At 41.1% G+C, this 19,978-nt stretch overlaps 1 protein-coding gene across 3 annotated transcripts; it reads right to left on the reverse strand.

The window, feature by feature from the left end:
* Positions 1-1,128: 1,128 nt before the first annotated feature.
* On the reverse strand, positions 1,129-19,724 carry LOC307031662 (voltage-dependent L-type calcium channel subunit beta-4-like). 3 transcript variants are annotated; one of them, XM_079668946.1, is made up of 14 exons: positions 19,514-19,724; positions 18,020-18,103; positions 12,329-12,499; positions 11,478-11,600; positions 10,387-10,514; positions 9,689-9,765; positions 9,273-9,292; positions 8,879-8,959; positions 8,084-8,142; positions 7,188-7,297; positions 6,803-6,954; positions 5,836-5,931; positions 5,158-5,343; positions 1,129-4,608 (listed from the first exon to the last, which is right to left on the reverse strand). In XM_079668946.1, the coding sequence occupies exons 1-14, from the start codon at positions 19,694-19,696 to the stop codon at positions 4,345-4,347; spliced, it is 1,734 nt and encodes a 577-aa protein (XP_079525072.1). In that variant the 5' UTR covers positions 19,697-19,724; the 3' UTR covers positions 1,129-4,344. The 3 variants fall into 3 exon arrangements, with proteins under 3 accessions (XP_079525072.1, XP_079525073.1, XP_079525074.1); XM_079668947.1 differs by lacking the exon at positions 9,689-9,765 and having other exon boundaries at positions 9,273-9,291; positions 19,514-19,723; XM_079668948.1 differs by lacking the exons at positions 18,020-18,103; positions 19,514-19,724 and adding an exon at positions 15,932-16,411.
* Between the last annotated feature and the right edge of the window lie 254 nt (positions 19,725-19,978).

Here is a 19,978-nt window from a genome sequence, read left to right on the forward strand (position 1 = left end):
TAGACAAAATGTGTAACTAGCTACTTCACATTGTTAGCAAAAACAACATATAAATAAACTATTATATATAATTATAGTTTAAGATATCCATCAGCAGTATGAATAGAGTATTAGGTACAGATAGTCTGCAATACAAAGGATATTTTTGCTTTCTGTGGGAATGCTCTTCATTCAGATTTTGTTGCATTACATCATTCTGGAGACACTGAAGCTGTGAACGATCCTGCACTGACACCTGCTGGTAATGTGCATGAACAAGATTATACTAAAGGATCAGTTCATCCAAACAGTCGTGAAACAAGTGCAGAAATGCAGGGCTTGTTGCATATTACAGATTGCTAAAACACACCTAGTACAACTGGGATCCACTTCATCAACACCTTCTGATCATCATCATTCTTCAGTTCACAGTTTCTTTCCAACTAATTTACCTCCTAATTTAGTTCAATGTTTACATCACCAGTATATCTATCCAGGGGCGCGGCAAGGGGCGCGCTCACTAAAAACGCTAAATCTGCTAAAAAGATTGAAATAGAAGATGCAGGGGCAGGGCATTATTACGCATCTGTAATATGTAGCCAGGAATTAGCAATGCCTTGATAGCCTACTGCAATGAATGTACATTCCACATTGTTGGTAAAATAATATTTTACATCTTAATAGTGTGTGTGTGTGTGTGTGTGTGTGTGTGTGTGTGTGTGTGTGTGTGTGCGTGTGTGTGTGTGTGTGTGTGCTCGCGCTTATGTGCGTGCTCTATAGTGCCCGTAATAGCGTGCACTGGAGTCCGTGCCTGTGGTTTTAGCACATCGGACAGCACCTCCACTCAAAATACCTTCCCGCGCCTCTGTATCTATCCTTTTCCAGCTGCTTGTACCTTTATTTCTGACCTATTTTGTAACTATTTATTCTACTTTTGAATTATTTTATTGCGTGTTTGATTAGAGCACTTCAAAATCACTGTGCATCACGAGGATTCGAACACACAACCTCAGGACATTAGTGTTTCGTAGAGCTTATGACCTGCTCATTTGGCTATTTGGACCTTAAAGATGAGTGCACCTGAAAATATGTTGATTAAAAGAACAGATCACAACACAATAAGATTCATGAAATGTAAATACCGTCAAGAACTTTAGAACGACTCTTTTATTTTTGAAAAAGAAATGTTTTAAGTCACTTGTAGCTTTGCCTTAAACACAATCGCCTCCAATTTCATGTATTTTTCTTTTTATAAATTAGAATGGTATATTATGCATGCAATACCGCATTAGCCGCTTAGGGTTTCATCTTCCACAGAAAAAAAACCAAACACAAAAATCCCTTAGAAGTCCAGATGGAGCTGCTTGAGAAGGGTGGAGAAGCCACATGAAGCGATGTACACAGTTTGCGGTTGCATAGTACAGTACATGAAGTTCCTCATTTTAAAACAGCATGCCGTTTCGTATTGCACATTACTGAAACTTTGTATACTGGACCTTGCTGTTCCACGTGGGTCATCGTCGTCTCATTTCAGCACATGTATACAGCGAATAGCATCTCTCAAAGACATTATGTACACTTGTTATAAAAATAATCGCCAGCAAATATTCATCTATTACTTTTCTACTGGAATAAATATTTATTCTTTTGTTTTTTCCTATTTTGTTTTACACTTTCCCCCCCCAAAAAAATCCTCCTTTAAGTTCTGTTTATTTGTGAGGTTTTATCCATGGAAAATAAAATGTGTAATGCATTACTTTTGGAGACAATAGGCCGGGATCCAGGACACACTTCCCTTTATTGGTCTGTAAGAGAGCGTTATGGTTATTTAGGGGAATTCACAAAGATCCTTTCTGATTGGCTCAAGCAGCCCAGCTCAACATTGGGTTGATTTGAATGGTAAATAGATCCCTGTTCAATCAACCAATGGGATCCATGCTATGGGGCAGAATGAGACATTCACAGTACACGTTCTTTTTCATTTGCTGTCTTCATGTTTCAGTCCATGAACCAAACACTGAAGGAGATTCACGGGAAAAATGGGCAAAGAAAACAACTTATAAATAATCTATGCTTAATCCTTTGTGCTATAAAAGTGTTATCCCTTTCATCTAGATCTATACAAAGTGATATATTAAGAGAAAATACCGTACACATTTAAATCAATGCATTATTTCCTGATGCTTTGCACCATGGGGAAACATTTGCTCAGTATTTAACATCAGGGCAGACTTTAGAGAAGTGGCTTTGCTAATTACAGTCGTCTTTTTCAAATGAAATGTCTATTATATAAATCAGAATTCACTTTCGCATGCAGACTTGCCTCACAGAATAACAGTAAAAGTAATTACTCTTATCAAATCAAACATTGTCCCGCCTTGCTAGTGGCCGTAGTTTCTCAAATCTTAACAATTGAAATAACACTCTGTATAGTGTTAGAGAAATCCTTAAAGCTAATTAAACTTTAGGGAATGACCACTATACTGAACATCATATTTCTCAGAAGGAAAGCGCTCTCGATGTTAAGAGAAGCTTCAACACTTTGTCTAAACGTGCTAAAGAACTCTTTTGTGGGCTGTCATATTGTGCAATTGTGATATCAATCAAAAATAATGGACCGTTATTCGGTAAGGTGTCTTAAGACGATGCCAAATATTGTACGGAAACGGCAGGGCATCAAAAAAGTCCCATCTCCACATGACAACTTTTGGTAGCTTATTTCTTTCAAAAAGGTGGAAGGAGTATGGAAGACCTTTGTTCTGTGATATTAAAACATCTATTTCATGTTCACTTGTGTCTGTTTTCAGGCTGAAACTCTGCCAGCTAGCTGTCTTTGTGATCTGGAGAAGAGATAATGGATGTGTATTCACAATCTGATGATGTAAAGATAAGAACAACCACAGCAGCTTGCTCTCTGTTTGCAGACACAAAGCATTGTGGGTAGGGTTCATCTTGTCCATGTTATCTTTAACAAACTTTACTTTCTACCTGCTAACGTGATCCTGAATTATTAGAAACTCTCATCACAATTGCGCCTCCATTTTTGAGTCATGCAATCCCTCTTAAACTCTCCGGGACATCAAGCAGTGCTTTCCGTTTCAGGGTTATCACTCATCTGTCATTTGGGCCATCTTTTTTCTTTTCTTGTTTTTTTTTTTTTTGAGAGATGTGCCGTATACTTCTACAAACATCAACTTGCTTACAGTAGGGTTTTATTTAACGTGTAGGGAACATGCTCTGCAGTCAGGACAACATGCCAGCTACACAGAGAATGAACATGATGCAACCGATCCTGCCATGTCACATTTTGAATACCCTAAAAAAAAAAACTACAGGAAGGAACTTCAATGCTTCAATCACCATCTGAACTTTAGTTTTAACGCTGAACGACTTTGATTCAATGCTAATAAATGCAAAATAAAATGTAGTGTGGGCAGCAGATGCTCTTTTAGTCTATCAAACGACAAAAAAGGTGCTTTTCTTAGAGTCCACATCTCAACCTCATCTCAAGTGGTATTTTGCTATTGTGTTTTACTTTACTAACTGACATCTATTGCCTGAAGCCTCGTCCTACAGTGGGATCAGATTCTGCTGGGACACTGAGGGTTTCCCACCCAAAAGAAAATCCTAAAAGCTATGCTACAGAAAAGCTGGCCTTGCTCGAAGTGACTCTCAAATAGCAAAATAGTTTGGGAATGTGAAGCACCAGTTTTTTTCAAAAACTAGCAGCCCGATATCATCTGCACACAAACCCCCACCACCGTTACGCCTGTCCGCACAAATCAGGCGATTTAGAAAATTGGACCTCCGTATCTACACCTCATTATAAGAGAATCCAGAATGCTAGGTACAAAAGATCAATGAAGTGGATGCGGATCATCTATCAGCATGCAATAAGCTAAATGGAGAGGATTTATACACGGCCCAGGGTTTGGGTCAGCAGCCTTTCAGCAGTCTGTGTGCGGCGGACTTTCCTCCGACAAGGCGCCAAGTCCCGGGCCTTTTGAAGCCCAAACACCATCACCATCTGACATCTGACCCCTGACCCCCGACCCCCATCTGCGCTGCTGAGCTCTGTTAGCACAATCCCAAAAAGGAATTCATTTGACAGCATTACTAACAGGGTGGCATCCTGCAGCTCTTCACTACTGTTGATTGACGGGGGTTTGCCCTGGCAGCTTGACTTTTAAAATCAAAAACACCTGATTCTGTTGGATTTTTTTTTTTTTAAAGAAGAGAGAAAATAGCCAGGTCGACGAAAACAAATGAACACAAAGGTAAGATTTTTGGGACCGTCTGGGCTCTGTGGCAGCGTTAGTTTGGGACTCTGGGCCGTTTGGGACCCTGGTGATGATGGGACGATGCTCAGAGTCGGTGTCTGGAGTCGTGGCTGTAGCTGCCCGGAGAGCTGCGGTTGCGGTGGGGCTTGTATGCATCCTGATAGGGGTCCTGGTAGTCCTGGTAGGGGTCCTGCTGCTCCCGGCTGTGCTGCGAGCCCGAAGACATGCGGTTGCGTCCCTTGTGCGCCCGCTCGTTGTGGTAGTTCTCGTCCGATGTCATCAGGTTGCGTCGCTCGTTCGGGGTCGAGTGGTCGCCCGTGTGGTTGCTCTGTCGGATCTTTTGGCTCTGCTGATCACATGAAGACATGGAGGACACAGTGAGGCTGGAGACAACACCACTTAACTTTAACACCCTGTTACGAGCAGTCAGCAAAATCAACGCGCATCCACATTAACGATCAGATTCAAAGCCATACGGCGTACAGTATATCTTGGGTACATTTTTTCATTCAGAAGTCACCATGCGGTCTCTATTGTGTGGTTAATCAATAGTTTGCCTTCCACTCATCGTGAGCACCTGTCACCTGTGGTCTATTAAAGTATATATATAATAGTTTATTTTATTTGCATATTGACTGGTTAATGTGCCATTTCATTTGTGTTTTACGACCGCTGTATTCGTCTGCCTGTGTTGTCTGTGTTTTATTTGTTGTAACTTTGTTCATGCTGCCCCAGGTCGCTCTTGAAAAAGAGATTGTAATCTGAATGACACTTGTTACCTGGTTAAATAAAGGATATATATGAAGACATAACTACACTGTAGAAACAAATGACAATAAAAGCCTTGAATCTGAATGTATGCACCACGACATCAAGCCACATTCCTCGTGAGGTGTACCTGCAGTCCAGAGATGCTGGTGGGGTAGGGGGTGAGGGTGGTGGGCCCCAGGTTGCGCCCCAGCAGGGGGTTCAGGGGCGTTGCCATGGAGGTGTGTGTGGCCTTCCAGTACGCCTCCAGGTACTCAGCCAGGTGCTCACAGGCGTCCTCCAGCTGGTTCTCGTCCAGGATGATGTCGAACATTTCCTGTTGGAGGCAGATGGTCAGAGGGAGGGAGCAGGTGTGAAGATACTCATGGACACAAGATGAATGACTTCCTGTTGTGGACAGACTGCCATCTTTATATTATATTACTATGGCGAATACTGAAAAACATAAATAGATTTTAAGGGGCTGATTGGTTGCACTGAATGATTGCCCACTGTGATTGGCTGAGAGAAGGTGAACGTAAATAAATGTTTATTTTACAATTTGTGTAAATCCAAAATCATTGGAATTATAATATATATAATTTAGGTTTTAAGATACACGAAATATGTCTGAAATGTATCTGAGATGGCAATCACACACATCTCTCAAAACAAAACCGTATTATCTTTAGTTTTAAAATGGTTAGATCACCAGTAATACCAATAAGAAGGATATTTTTAAATAAATGTAAAAGATAAAACAAAACAGTGGCCTATCTTTTCCTAATAATAAAAGTATGAGGCTAATAATAAAGCGCTGGTCACTCACTGGAGGACACTGAGCCAGTTTGTCCGCTGCCACCAGCTGGACGTTCAGATGTTTGCTCTGGGATTTCCCTCTGGACTTCACGAGCCGCTGCAGAACCTGCGTACAGAACACGATGCTCCACTTACTCTGAATTTATACACTCAGTCTGAACCAACATCACGCAGCTCGGGGCCGCTCAGTCCTCTACGACGTCGTCACCAGTGCAGAAAGGGAATCTAGCTCACGAGCAACGAAGTGACAAATAAAACAGCTGGGGATCATGTGCAGGATTAATGGTGTCAGCACTAATATCATGTCTGTCTTTATCTTGTATAGGTCGAACATAAAGTTAATTGATTGATCTATTACTCCCTTCTTTCGTTTGTGAAATAAAGAATATTCGATGCATGTTTGAGATCCCATATTATGCATTTGATGTACCAGCACCAATATTAGTGAGAGTCCACATAAAGAGAGCTTGTGTCTCTTTAGCACATTTGTATTACCGGTCAAAATATCAAAATGTGACTCATTTTAAGCCCAAATTAATGACCCACATTATGGAGTGTATTTCTCCCGTCTCGTGTTTTTTTTGACAGGCGATATCGCTGCTTCCTGATGAGCCTGCAGACAGGTCAGTTCTCCTGGCGTGTGCAGTAAAACAAGCACCTTTCATGCTAGGAGAAGTGTGGTGTAAAACAAACCAGGATGTGACTGCATTTAAACAAATGCACCGTTTCAAATCAGACTTCTACTGATCTGTGGGGAGTTCGTTGAGGAGCAGCAGACATACTCTTCCATGCAGCTGCTGCACCAGTGGAGGGTTAATATCATCCTAACAGAGAGACCGTTACCTGTCACATGTCTTCTTGTTTGTCTCCACCAAATGCAAACCAGATAAAAACGTAATTAAACCAGCGTTTCCTTTAGAGAAGCTACTTCGGAGCTTGTCACAGATATTTGGTTTTGTCGTCCCGACCCTCAGTACCTTTGGAGAGGAGACTTTAACGTGAACTATTATGGGGGCCAGGGAGGTCTTGAGAAGCTGCGCCGGGTGGTTGATGGTGTCGGCGTCCAAAATCACCAGCTGGAGGGAACGCGCCAACTCAAAGATCCTCTCAATCTCACTCTGCACCTCCGCTGGAGAGACAAGGAACAATTCAGATTCACAAAACCACAATGTTCATAGTTCTGTGTAAACAATGGATTAAACTCACCCATTATGGAAATACCTAAAGCTTTCTAGAAGTTAACTCAACGTTCTTTTGTGTTTCCATTATCGTTTTCTATGTTCTTACAGGTTGAGAAACATTTTAAGGCTTTATACTTTATATTCTAAACTAAGCATACTGGGAAAAACTGAGATTATTTACCTAGACTGGAGCGAGTGTTGGATCGTTCGATGATGGCTCTCTTGCTGGGGTTGTTGAGCACAGACCTCTTTGCTAACGATATGTCTGCCGTGACTCGTGTGATAGATATCCTGTCAAATGGTGAGAAAGAAAAAGCATTCACCAATATATTTGTGTCGCTTCCTATTTCCTACTTCCTACCCTTTTCCCTCAACCTATCCTAAGGGAGTGCATGTATGTAGACACGTTAGTTTAGCTGCTGCTATAGGCTTGGACTGTTGGGGGGGGCACCTTACTCTGTCTTTCTGGCTGCTTGTACCAGAGTACTCTCATGTTCCGATTAACCCAGCTTCCCCCAAATCTCTTTTTTTGTGTCCATATATACGTCGGGATCCTCTATCCTGAGCACTGGATCTGAGTCCTGGACTTCGAGTTGTGGCTGAACCTGTCTCTGTGGTCCTGCCTGACTCTCATCATTCGACTTCCCTGATGGCTCCCACAGGATTGTTGACATCCTCGTGGATTCATCTTCTTATTATAGAAACATGCATTTCCAAACATTTGGTCTACCTATGTTGTAAATGAATTATCTCTTTGATTTACACACGGCATCTATTGCACGTCTGTCCGTCCTGGGAGAAGGATCCCTCCTCTGTTGCTCTCCCTGAGGTTTCTCCCATGTTCCCCTTTAAACTGTGGTTTCTCCGGAAGTGTTTCCTTGTACGATGTGAGGGTCTAAGGACAGAGGGTCTAAGGACAGAGGGTGTCGTATTGTCATACTGATATTCTGTACACACTGTGAAGTCCACTGAGACAAATGTAACATCTGTGATATTGGGCTATATAAATAAACATTGATTGATTGACTCTCACACACGATCATCACAGGGTCTAATCAGCTGCCACGTTTGTCTTACCTGCCGTCAAACCTGTGCTTAAGGAAGTCAAACAGCGCTTTCTGCATCATGTCTGTAACCTGCAGAGGAAAGAGAGAGGAGAGTTAGGAAAAGGACGTAGTGATTGGTCGGTGTTATTTCGGTAATTAAGGGCTGTATGATTATAAAATGATGGAAAAGGTGTTGAATCGGGTCAGATAATTGGTTAATAATTGTACTAATGAAGTACAAAATGATGGCTGGACTGACGCACTTTGTTTGTGTCTCTTATATCCCTCTTGGTTTTATGTGTGTGTTGCAATTACTCAATTTGTCAGCTATGGATCTGTGTGTCATGTAAAGGGTGTCAAATGCACTTTGCACCCTTCAAAGAGGGGCTTCATTGAGTTGAAGCCCCTCTTTGAAGACCATCCACATCTAAAAATCCCAAATGAGTTTTTCTAAACCTCCTCCAACAAATAATAAAAGCTCTTTTCTTCCACTCATCATGATAATCACAGTACTGGGTATTGTCTCTTTCCTGCGTCGCTTTCATAACCAGCAGTGGAAGCAATGAGACAGTTAAAAGCCAAAAATCTGCCAATTGCTCAACATATTTTCCTCTGACCTCCTCGTCTCCTTGTTAGTCTCGCTGCAATCTGGATGTTACGTGGGCGCTGACACAGTCACAATTAACTGCGCCAACAGCGAGCTATTTTGGGGACTCAGGGAAAGACGAACATCTCCCTTCAGTAATCTTGGTGCACTGCAAAGGCCCGTAAATCAGTGACAGGGGACTTTTGATTTTCTGTCTAACGATAAGGGATGGTTGCTCACCTCATAACCTTTGAGCGAGGGTCCCACCAGCACCACAGGCCTCATGGAGGGAACCACGTCGTACGGGGGGACGTGCTCCGTCTGTCAGCACAAACACATTTTAAATCAGCAGCAAAATAAATATGAACATTAGCTTTGACATAAAAGATATGCACAGCAGAGAAGTGTAAAGAAGTCAGCTGACAGGAATTACAGTGACGTGTGTACTGCCACTCTGAGGCAAAGGATAATGCACTTTGTCAAACATACATATTGATGACACGATTACTGATAATACAGCCAATAATTGGAATTAGATTTAGTGACTTGATTGACACATTTGAAGGAACATGTTAGTACATTTTGACGTGTACATGAATTTATGAGTGTTTTTTTTTTAGCGTCACCAACTTACCACTTTCTGTTTCTGCTTTCCTGTAGGAGGGGAGAGAAGACAGTCGTCAGTATCTGCTGCCAGAGGAGGCGTCGCCACAATATCTCAGAACAACATGCGTCACATCAGAAAAAAATATTTGAAAATGAAACCTAGCAATGATATCCGATATGATAAACAAAATACACAGCATTCCTATTAGTCCTAAAGTCATATTCACACATGACTGCAGTTCAGGGGGGGTTCATAGTCTTGTCGTTGGGTCTCAGAACGCCTGCAGTCCTCAACTGGAGGAAGAGGAGGATCATGGGAAAATGTACCAAAAACTTATGCTCTACGCAGAGAATGGGGAAGGGTCTTATTCGCTCTACGTTGTTCAGGAAGTGGGCTCTAAAGCTGGCTAGTAACAGCCCTCTCCCCCTGACCGAAGTCCTCACCTGCCGAGGATATGAGGGGCCGGATAGAGGCAGAAACCTCATCCTCTACACTGGAAGAAGAGTTCCCTCCAGACTTACTGGAAAAGACAAGAGGGGAAAGAGAAAGACAGAAACACACCATGGTATTAATGTGGGAAAATGTGCTTACTGCAGAGGAAATGTGCAAAACAACAGACACAAATATTATATAACGCTCATTTTATACTGCAGGATTAAACATATGGTGCTTTTTAGACTACCCAACATCTCTGAAAGGCAGCGGGCTTTTATGTAGGCCTGCTGTTTTTCAGTAACTCATAATACCCCTGGTTGACGGGGTTTAAATGCCTCTTCCTGTGTGCAAAGCTTTGGGACCAAAAGCCACAGAAGCCATGTTAGAAAGTGAAGCTCTGAAGCCCTCCAGTCTGGGGAGATTAGTATTAAACTCAACACCCCAGGCTTGAGGAAGTGCCTGAGAGTTACTGTACAAACTCTAGAGGACAGCACCTTCAAGACACATTACACACTGAAACTAAGAGGCTAATTAAAGCTATTAGAACTGTTACAGGCGAGTGATGGAGTAGTCCTAAGCAGACCTGGGTAACAGAAGAAAAATGCAGAAATAACCGCTCTTACTCATTTTGTGTCAACGTTATATGTCATGTGACCACGTAAGGCTTAGTCACAGTGAGATTGAAGTGTGGCTTTCTGAGACTTACCCTTGGACTCGTCCTCTCTTCTGCTCCTGCTGCAGCCGGATGTTCTCGAGCTTCAGAGGGCTGGGGATGAAGCCGATCTCACAGCCCTCCTTCACTAACCGCCCGATCCACCAGTCGTTGTTGAACTTCTGCAGAGCACAACAAAAAAAGAGGGGGAAAACACAAGGGAAATCTTTAAAGGCAAGGTAAGGCAAGTTTATTTATATTTCTTTTTTTTTTTTAAATGTATTTATAGAAGGACCATGCATACAAAAACATTAATCTCAGCAAAGAGAAGAGATGCAATATGCCAGATTCTAGCTAATAGCTAATTTCCATCTGTGGTCCTCAGACAGGTTCATAACAATCAATACAAATAATAACATTGCATGATCTCTATCAGTCAAACAATTTTAAAACCTGATTTAAGTACTGCTCAATAAATTAATACATAGTACACTTACATGATCTCGGTCACTCAAATGATTACAAAGCCTGATTTATAGCACCTTTCAACACAAAGCAATTCAAAGTGCTTTACAAAAATAAAAGACATTAAAAAGCAAAATAAGACTTGAAAAAAAAAGTTACAGTGTAAAATGTGAATAGTTTAATTAAAAGAGAGACCTCATGTTTTACAGATCTATGTATTAAACAACGATCACATAACATAATCTACTTATTTCTATAAATAGCCATCACCGCAATATACTGTATTTAATTTTGTCTTAATGTACATTATTTAATTTCATATTCTGTTCTTGGACATATCATATTCTATTTACATGTATATTGTTGTTGGAGGAGCTCAGGTCAGAAGAATTTCATAGATTTTTGTTTGAGAAATCCACATTTCGAGAGAAATTGAGAAACTGGGATTGATGGTAGGCAAAAAAATTCAGACAAATATCTTGATAATTGGTTCATCATTAAGGAAACTGCTATTTTAAGTCTTTAAAAACGAAAAATGTGCTGTTCACTGGTGATGAATATCTTAGGATTTTAGTCTGAGAAATCCACATTTTGAGAGGATTTGAGAAACTTGGATCCATAGTAGACGTAACAATGCAGACAATTATCTCAGCAGGTGTCATGAGTAAGTTGAAAAGCACCTCTTTTATGTGGAGGAAGTCCTTGGCGTCGAAGGAGATGGCGGTGGCCGGCACTGGAACATCCTCATCCAGAGCGCCGCAGTAGCTGACGTTCGTCCTCACAGCGAACGCCACAGGTTTAGTCTGCAGGACGGACATTTAACCAACTCTTATTTTCCTGTGATTGGAGCACATACTACTTTTTCACGAAACAAAAATCACGAAGTTTGGTTCTTTTATGAATTTATAATGGGTCTTCTGAAAATGTGATCAAATCTGCTGGGTCAAAAATATACATACAAAAGATCCAAACTTATTGAAAAGTCAAGACTGTCATGAAATACGTGTTCTTTACAAGTGTATGTAAGCTTTTGACCACAACTGTATATACCCGTAATTTTCGGACTATAAGGCGCACCTGAATATAAACCGCAGCAGCGGCATACCACTCTCGGTTCCACTTTAACTTTTGCGCGCTACCTGTCTCACTCTTTTCCGGCCTCCAGCTTTTCCTGCTGGAACCCACCGCTTAAAGGTGGGGGTCCGCGGACCGGCCATAGAGCCCATAGAGTTAAAGGTGGTGGCCGTTAGCTGTAAAAATCCATAGATTAGCCGCACCGTTATATAAGCCGCAGCGTCGAAAAATGGGGAAAAAGGCGCGGTTTATAGTCCGAAAATTACGGTACATATTTTTATATATTTTTGTATTCGGGATTGTGGGAAACGTTATTTCGATCTCTCCGTCTGTACACACAAACTGAAAGATTGACAATAAAGTAGACTTTTGACACAGCCATTAGCTCCAGTTTTCTCATTAGCCTTTCTAGAGGGTACATTTAAACGTAGCAGCAGATGAATGTGTCGTGGAGCACCTTGGCTCTCTCCAGCTGGACGGTGGCCTGCTGCTCCCTCTCCTGCGGGCTCTGTCCCGGTCCTTGGCTCTGGCTGGGGCTCTGGCTCTGGACCGGAGCCGGCACCTCGCGCTCCTCCTCCAGAGAGACATCTGAGTCTGATGGTCTGCTAGTGTATGAATCAGCTGAGCCCTGCAAACACACAACACAAAAGCCTTGAACCTTGCAAACTCACGTTGTTAGAGCAGCAACAACAACAAAAACAAAAACAATGCATTCAAAGTCAAAATGATGAGATGAATGCATTATCTTACAATCTCATATCATGGAGTCATTTTTCTTTTATTAGATGCATTTTTCTTTATCCTTTTCTTGGCAGAACTGGGTGGGTTTTAGATGCTTACTACTAACGATATACCTGATTATTTAGGGTGATATTGGGACCATCAAAGTCTGTTTTCCCGATGTTTCAGAGACCAGAGTCAAGTGGTAAAGGCACTTATTGTGAAACAGTCATGTCAGGCGATATTGTGGTAATATTTTAACCACTTTCCAGCGAATACAGAGGGCAAAAGCTACATTGAAAGTAACAGGAAATGCCACAGTATTGTAAATGTGAGATCAAGGCAAGGCTTTTAAACAGTAGCACTCCTAAGAGGGTTGAGTCATTGAGGCATTTCTCAAACATCAAGGAGAGAAAAAGTGGACGAAATGGCTTAAAAGACAAAAGTACTGTAGCTCCATCCAAGAGATACTGTACAGCTGCAAAGCAAAACCAGATCCACTTAAGGAAAAGCTTCTTTATGGGACCGAAGACTGTCTCTTTGGGTTCACATCAACTTGCATGGCCAAGTCCAGCCTGGTGTCTTGGCACTGTGAATGCAATACAGGTGAAATAGATGCCAGGAGCATCAAACAAAGTGGAATTTTCTTTCCCGTAACGTCAGCAGTTTGTATGACTACACACACTGCCAAGAAAAAAAAAGAAAAAAAAAAAAATCACACTTAAGACACAATTCTGGAAAGTGATGACTTTGATTACGACTCCCTAAAAAAGGCGGAGCAGTTGATGCATCTTTTGGACCAGGAGGTTTCATTTTACTCACTTGCCTGATGTTATCGTTCCTACAGTCATGACACTGACACACAGTGCAGCATATCTACGCCTTGTGCACATTCCCACACATTAACTCGTACATAATCACAGAGGCTGAAGCGTGTGGAAACATCAATGTCCGGGTTAGTCACGGGTTTATGGAACACCAAACCCCAGGAGAGGAAGAAACATGCATTGCAAGTGAAAACTGGAGATAAATGATGATATACATTTTTTTTAAATTGAAAGAGATATAAGCTAAATATGTAGGAAACGTATCAGTACGTTTAATCTCACAACCTGACTTTGTTGGTAGATTTAAATGTACATGTATGAATTTTAGATTCCTCCTCATTACCAAAGGACAAATTCATTCCTGCATTGAGTATTTGCAGGATTTTAAGGTGCTGTAAATATGAGAAAAATAAATGAATATATATAGAGAGGAGATATGCATTTACAATTGACCCTTTTATTCCCAGGCTTTTATCCGTATAGATCGGCTAATATTTGTCCTGGAATGATTTACCAAATACCACAGATCAAATAAAACGTATAGATTTAGAAGCCAGGAATGTGGATTCCTAACTCTGCTGTATCAAGAATTTCTCAATCCTTATTAAAAAGACATTAGTTTCCTCTGCCAGTTCAGCTTGATGACACTTTGAGTCATTTGAAAAATAGATTCATCACCAAAACACACCAAGGTAATTGGCTTCTTCTGCATGAACCAAGACACTTGGAGAGGTTTTTAAAACAAAATAAAAACAGCAAATAACAGGAAACTTTAGTTGGATTGATGCAACTTTAAAAAGGGCAAACACTTTAAAATAACTGATCATTATAATCCATATCTCTGCATTAATCCTGCACCATTTTGACATACGAGGGGAGGTAAGAGTGGATATAAATATAGTATTTTGTGGCTTTCGATGAGATTTCTCTTTGTCTCCTTGCTTTCCTTTTTCCTGCACTCCGTAAGGTTTTTTTTATTTCACTTAAGTGCTTTGAGACATGCTGGACTTGCAGTATTTGATCCCGCCACACACGGAGAATTCCAGTAATGCAACGGTTCCTTTTTGTTGTTGTTGCTGGGACATGTCTGGACCAAGTGCTTTCTTCTGCCGTGTTAATCTAAAGCCACTAATGAAGATTCAATTAAGGAAGACCATTAGTCTCCAGAAGATCAATCGAGCCGGTCATCCCAGCTAAGCACTTTTCACTTTTTACAAGCTTGCAGCAGCAAGGTCTGACATCAGCTCGTCTTCATCGTGTGCATCAAATCACAAAGTGCATGTTTCAGGAACCCAAAAGGAAATATCAAGCTTAGTGGGTCTTTGAACGATTTCTAAAACAACTCAGATTAAATAGTCAAGTATGATAAAAGTATTAAAAAAGGGGCATTTCACATATTTTACACATCATGATAAGTAGTAGAGGCTCTGAAAATGGTTTTATGATGTCGAGGACAATAACCTCTAATGATGTCACAGTGATGTCCTGAGGGTTATCTAAGCATGAGATGCATTCAACCAAAAAAGCTTGGATAAGAAACTGGGAATTTAGAGTTTGCAGGGCGGGTATAATGGTCAAATAAGTTGAATAGTGGGACTGGTGGATAAACCCGTACATTACAACTGACTACAAATAAGGACATCTTGGCCTTTGCTTCTTCCAAAGAGACGAGTCCTTTTTGTAACTTCAATCTATCGCAGGTCCATCAAAAATATGTAAATGTAACACCTTGACTATCACTTTTAGTGTAACAGATATCATTTCATATACAATAGATTCCGGTTTCTGGCAAGCCTGAAAAGTTGACTCCAATCCCCCTACAATACAATCGTCATTGTATTTGTCCTCAAGACTATTTAGTCTCCATATTTTTTTTAATAAATCCTTCAATCCAACACTAGCAAGTCCCTCATCTCATGCATCTGTGTGGAAGCGTTAAGGTAGCACCGTAGCATCCGAGCTATTATCCAATGGAGTAGCTTCAGCATGTGACTCATCAGCATCAGAATCCACTTAATGACATCACGATGCATGTTTCTCCTCAGCAGAGCCTATACATAACGCAGTCACAGGGTCACGTCAAAAATACCCGGCTGCATTTTTCTTAAAGTGATAAATGCTGAAACATTGATCATCTGGATGTGACCATGTTATGGGCCTTAGGGGAGAAAGGAGTGATTAACATCTTTGGTCCATCTCTGAGAGTGTGATGAAGACTAAATGTCTCGTTCATCATGTAGACATCACATAAAGAAACACACATCACACGCACATACAGATGTACAGAAATGTATAAATTGCTGTGAGAATGTCACACGTCAGAAGCCATCTGCCTAATGTGCACCCCCCCTCCACACACACACACCAACACACACCCACCCAACCCCCTTCCAGTGAAGCATAGCCCACGATCACGCTACGCTGTACCCATCAAAGGCCTCCTGTGTGTGTGAGAGTGCAGTTCTTTCATCAATAAACCCACAGCAGATCCACACACACATCCGAACACTCACCGCCTCCGAGTCTTCAAATCCATGCAGGTACAAATTGTCATACATGGAGGTTTGATATTCCAACGAGCGCCTCTAGAAGAATGAGGGGGAAAAATGAGAGTGGAGGCGAAGCAGGAAGGAGGGGGCACCTCAGAGGAGGAAACAAAAAAGGATGGATGGGGGGAATGACGACAATCCCTTCTCTCCCACAGCAGAGAAGAATAATTTAAAAAAAGATCTCCCCTCCCGTTGGATCACGCCTGGTCCTCCGGAGGCCCGTTGATGGATGCAGCTTCTCCCTGATCTCACGGCGCTGCTGGCTGGCTTCACATTATAGGATGGAGAGGCTCTCCCTGGAGGTAGCCCAATCCTGGCATTTCATTTCATCACACACACACACACACACAGACACACATATACATATACATATACACAACGAGCAGCAGCAGTAGCAGCAGCAGCAGCAGCAGCAGAGCAGTGGATCCTTCCTCAATATCCAAGCCTGATGACAGAGCCAATGTGCAGGCAGCTGATTGGCTGGCTGGCTGTCCACTCAGCTTGGATGAGCGCTTTCCTTGATTTTTTTTTTTTTTTGTGCGGGGAGGTAGCAAGGATCGGGGGAGGGGGATGGAGGAGGAAAAAGAGGGGAGCAGCATCCTCCATTTCCCTGCAAGCGCTCATCCTCACTCGCCTATTGATCCTCCAGAGAGAGCAGATAAATACCTTCAATCCCATTGTGATTACACGCAGAGGGTTCATTCCTTTATACACTGGATCCATGGGTTTGAAAAATTGCATTTATTTCCACATGTGAAGCAAAGAGTGACATTTCTATATAGTCACATGGTCTCAATAGGTGGACACATGTATTTCGTTTTTAGGGAGATTTAGTGTATTGGACAACATGGATTTTAGAAATACTGAGACCACACTTCCCCCCCGTGCATTAGGACTAAATGCTTTATGTTGCAGGATATTTTTATTGTGGTAAAGAAAATGTAATCATGGTTACAAACCTCTACAGCACATGTGTCAAACTCAAGGCCCGGGGGCCAAATCAGGCCCGTGGTGGATTTAATTTCGGCCCGCAGGATAATTTTTAATTCCTATTAGATCTGGCCCGCCGGTATATTGCACGCACACCTTCACTCCATCCTGAGGGTCTCCTCAGCTCAGAGCCTGACCCCAAACATTGATGACCTTGCACCCAAGATGAGATGCCAAGTATCTGAACTAGCATCACAGAGCAGCACACTGAGTTTAATGGATGTTTCCTTCTTGAGACAACAGGGCATGTTTGGTTTGTTCTTTGAGGGAAATAGTTTTGTTGAAGCTGTTGTTGGCCTGTGGGAAAATGTACTCATCAGAAATGGCTCTGGAAAAGCTGCAGATAGAGCCATAAGAAATGAATGAACTGATTATTTAATGTTTAATGTTGTTTTTATAGGCAATAATTTAAGCTTTGTTAGTTCCAGGTTTAATATGTGCAATAAGTTCATTTCAATAAGTTCTGCAATAAACATTGAATCAGCCCGGCCCTCGACTTGTACCGATTTTTTAATTTTGGCCCACTGTGTATTTGAGTTTGACCCCCCTGATCTATAGACTATGAATGCTCTACTTCTTATTGATCATATATTTAATGATCTGTAACACAAAAGATATCTAACTTTAGTCCAGAATTCTGGGAGGCTATTATTTTAAATGTATGTAACACCAACTATTTGTTATTATATTAAAATGTTTGTATTTTTTAACAATAGGATACTGTAGGCATCAGTATCCAGCCCCAGGTCTTTATGTATTTATTTTCTATTTAGACTTCTTATATGCAAAATAATCTAAGGTTTAAGTCTCATCATAACTTTAAAAATGATATACATCAAATGGCCAGTTTCTTGTATTTTTTTCTTGAATAATTTCGGACAACTTAAACGAACCATCTCTCTTAATAAAGCTTGTGTAATGTACTTTACTTGAAATTGAAGCTATGGATATATCGAAATCTGTATTTCCTTAACTGCAATTAGGAAATGTTTAATGGAAATGTAATCATTTCCCAACCAGTGACAGTATTCGACTTTAAATCCCAGGCTTGTGTTTCAGTACCTGTCTGAGGATGAAGCTGGTGGAGGTGGTGCTGCCATCAGATCTCTTCAGGCGGCTTCTCCTGGAGTAAGTCCCTCGATTCACCTGAGTGGGAAAATATAACAAGATTTCATCCTGCAGAAACACTTTCTATGTTCAAGAGTCTCGAAATGTCTCTTTGTGAGAATCCATTACATCTGTATGATTGCATTAAATGAAGCCTGATGCAGCTAATACACGATCCACTGGCTTTTTCACATATTCAATACATTTTTTTTTTTTTAAAGTACAGTACAATAACATCAGCCCTACAAACACACTTGCAGGTACGATACCCATAACGTAGAAGACACATCATCTAACACCACAAAATCAGACTTATACAGGATGTCTTTTCACTAGCTTATGTTCTCCTGCACACTACTTTCCTCCGTACCGCCTGACTTTCTCCATTTTGTTCCGTTTCTCGTCCAAAAAGTCCAAATATAACCAGCAGAGTTAATCTCCAGGGAGCTCAATTAATTATCTGCCAGTGATTTGCCCCATTTCTGTTGAAGTCTCCAGAGTTAATGACAATGTCAGTGTAAAAAAGACAGAACCTACTTCCCTGAATTTATAAAACAGGGCCACTAATCTGGGCCAGCATCTCGCCTCTGTCTCAATTCAAGCCAAAACCAAGAAGAGATGTGAAAAATAAAGTTGGCTAACTCTCTGAATAATGTTCTATAATAATCCGCCTGTCGCCTCTAACGATCAATCAATTCAAAAGAAAAGAATAGTTATCTAACAGAGGAAGATACAGTCCTCTAATTACAGGTGTACACATTATACCTCGGAAAATACATTTTAAATCTTGAAAAAAACGTGACATTATTCTTGTATATTTGGTATAAACTGTGGTCCATTTAGCAGCATTTAATTTCAATGCAATGGCTTTGAATGAACAACTAGATTTAACACAATAAAATGAAATGCTGCATGGTTTGGGAGTTGACAAGCAATAGTATTTATTCAATCAATAACATGATATACATTTAAATTATAACCATATTAATCCCTATCTTCCCACCCGTAATAACATTAACATGATGCAAAAGATGTCAAGAGACTCAGCTCAAAAACATTAATGTTAGTCCCACTTTGTGTTGCTCTGAAAGAACAAATAGTTTATTAAAAGTCTAGCAAAATAGAAAAACTATATAGTTCTCAAGTAAGTAAAAATACACCTGGTCTAAAATGCATATATATATATAATCAACATAAGTGGTTCTGTTTCTTAGAAAAAGGTCTCAAACCCGAGTTAAATCAGGGCATTTTGGTCACAGGGAGTCATGGAGTATTTCCCAGCTTGCAACTTTTAGTAGAAAGGTGTTCAAATGTAAAAAAGGTACACATTTTTGCCTGAGACTCACTCGGTATTCAGCGTTGACAGAGTAAACAGCTGTTCGTTATTATTTGCCGTAAAGTAACTGTCGCGAAGTAATCATCCATTTAGATATTTAATTAAGAACCAACCTGAAAGATGGGCGCTTGGATGCCCTCTCCGATTTTGTTCCGTATGTAGATGTGTCGAGACATTTCTGCCAGGACATCGGTCCAGACGCCGGGCTGCTGCTCCGGGCCGGTCCAGCGGAGGGAGTTCGGGTTCCGGTGCTCCAGCTTCAGGTGTTCCGCTGCTTCCTGCAGGATCTCTCTCATGCACAGGCTGCTTCTGCACCTGAGTGATGGACGGAACTATTTTTAACAAACCGGAGGGGTGGGGGCGAGCTTAAAATAGCCTGAAAAGTAGGGTAGCTGTCTTAAAGAGGCACATTGTGACTATTTTCAGGGTTGGTTGCAACAGGGAGCAATTCATGATAAACATTTAACATGTTTTGTGCTTACTTTCCAAATTATCAGCATCCAAATATAGGCTACTCAAAGTACCAACAGTAAAAAGTTGACTCCATGCATTACATTAATGCACACAATGTTGACAAT

The sequence above is a fragment of the Notothenia rossii genome, assembly GCF_949606895.1.
Source record: "Notothenia rossii genome assembly, chromosome: 3".
Lineage (NCBI taxonomy): Eukaryota > Metazoa > Chordata > Actinopteri > Perciformes > Nototheniidae > Notothenia > Notothenia rossii.

Coding starts and splice junctions, on each gene's coding strand:
- LOC307031662 (XM_079668946.1), bottom strand. CDS start 19,696: ATGAGAGAGATCCTGCAGGAAGCAGCGGAACACCTGAAGCTGGAGCAC. Junction 8,960..9,272: donor GAAAGCAGAAACAGAAAGTG/GTAAGTTGGTGA, acceptor TTGTGCTGACAG/ACGGAGCACGTCCCCCCGTA. Junction 4,609..5,157: donor CCAGCATCTCTGGACTGCAG/GTACACCTCACG, acceptor TCATGTGATCAG/CAGAGCCAAAAGATCCGACA.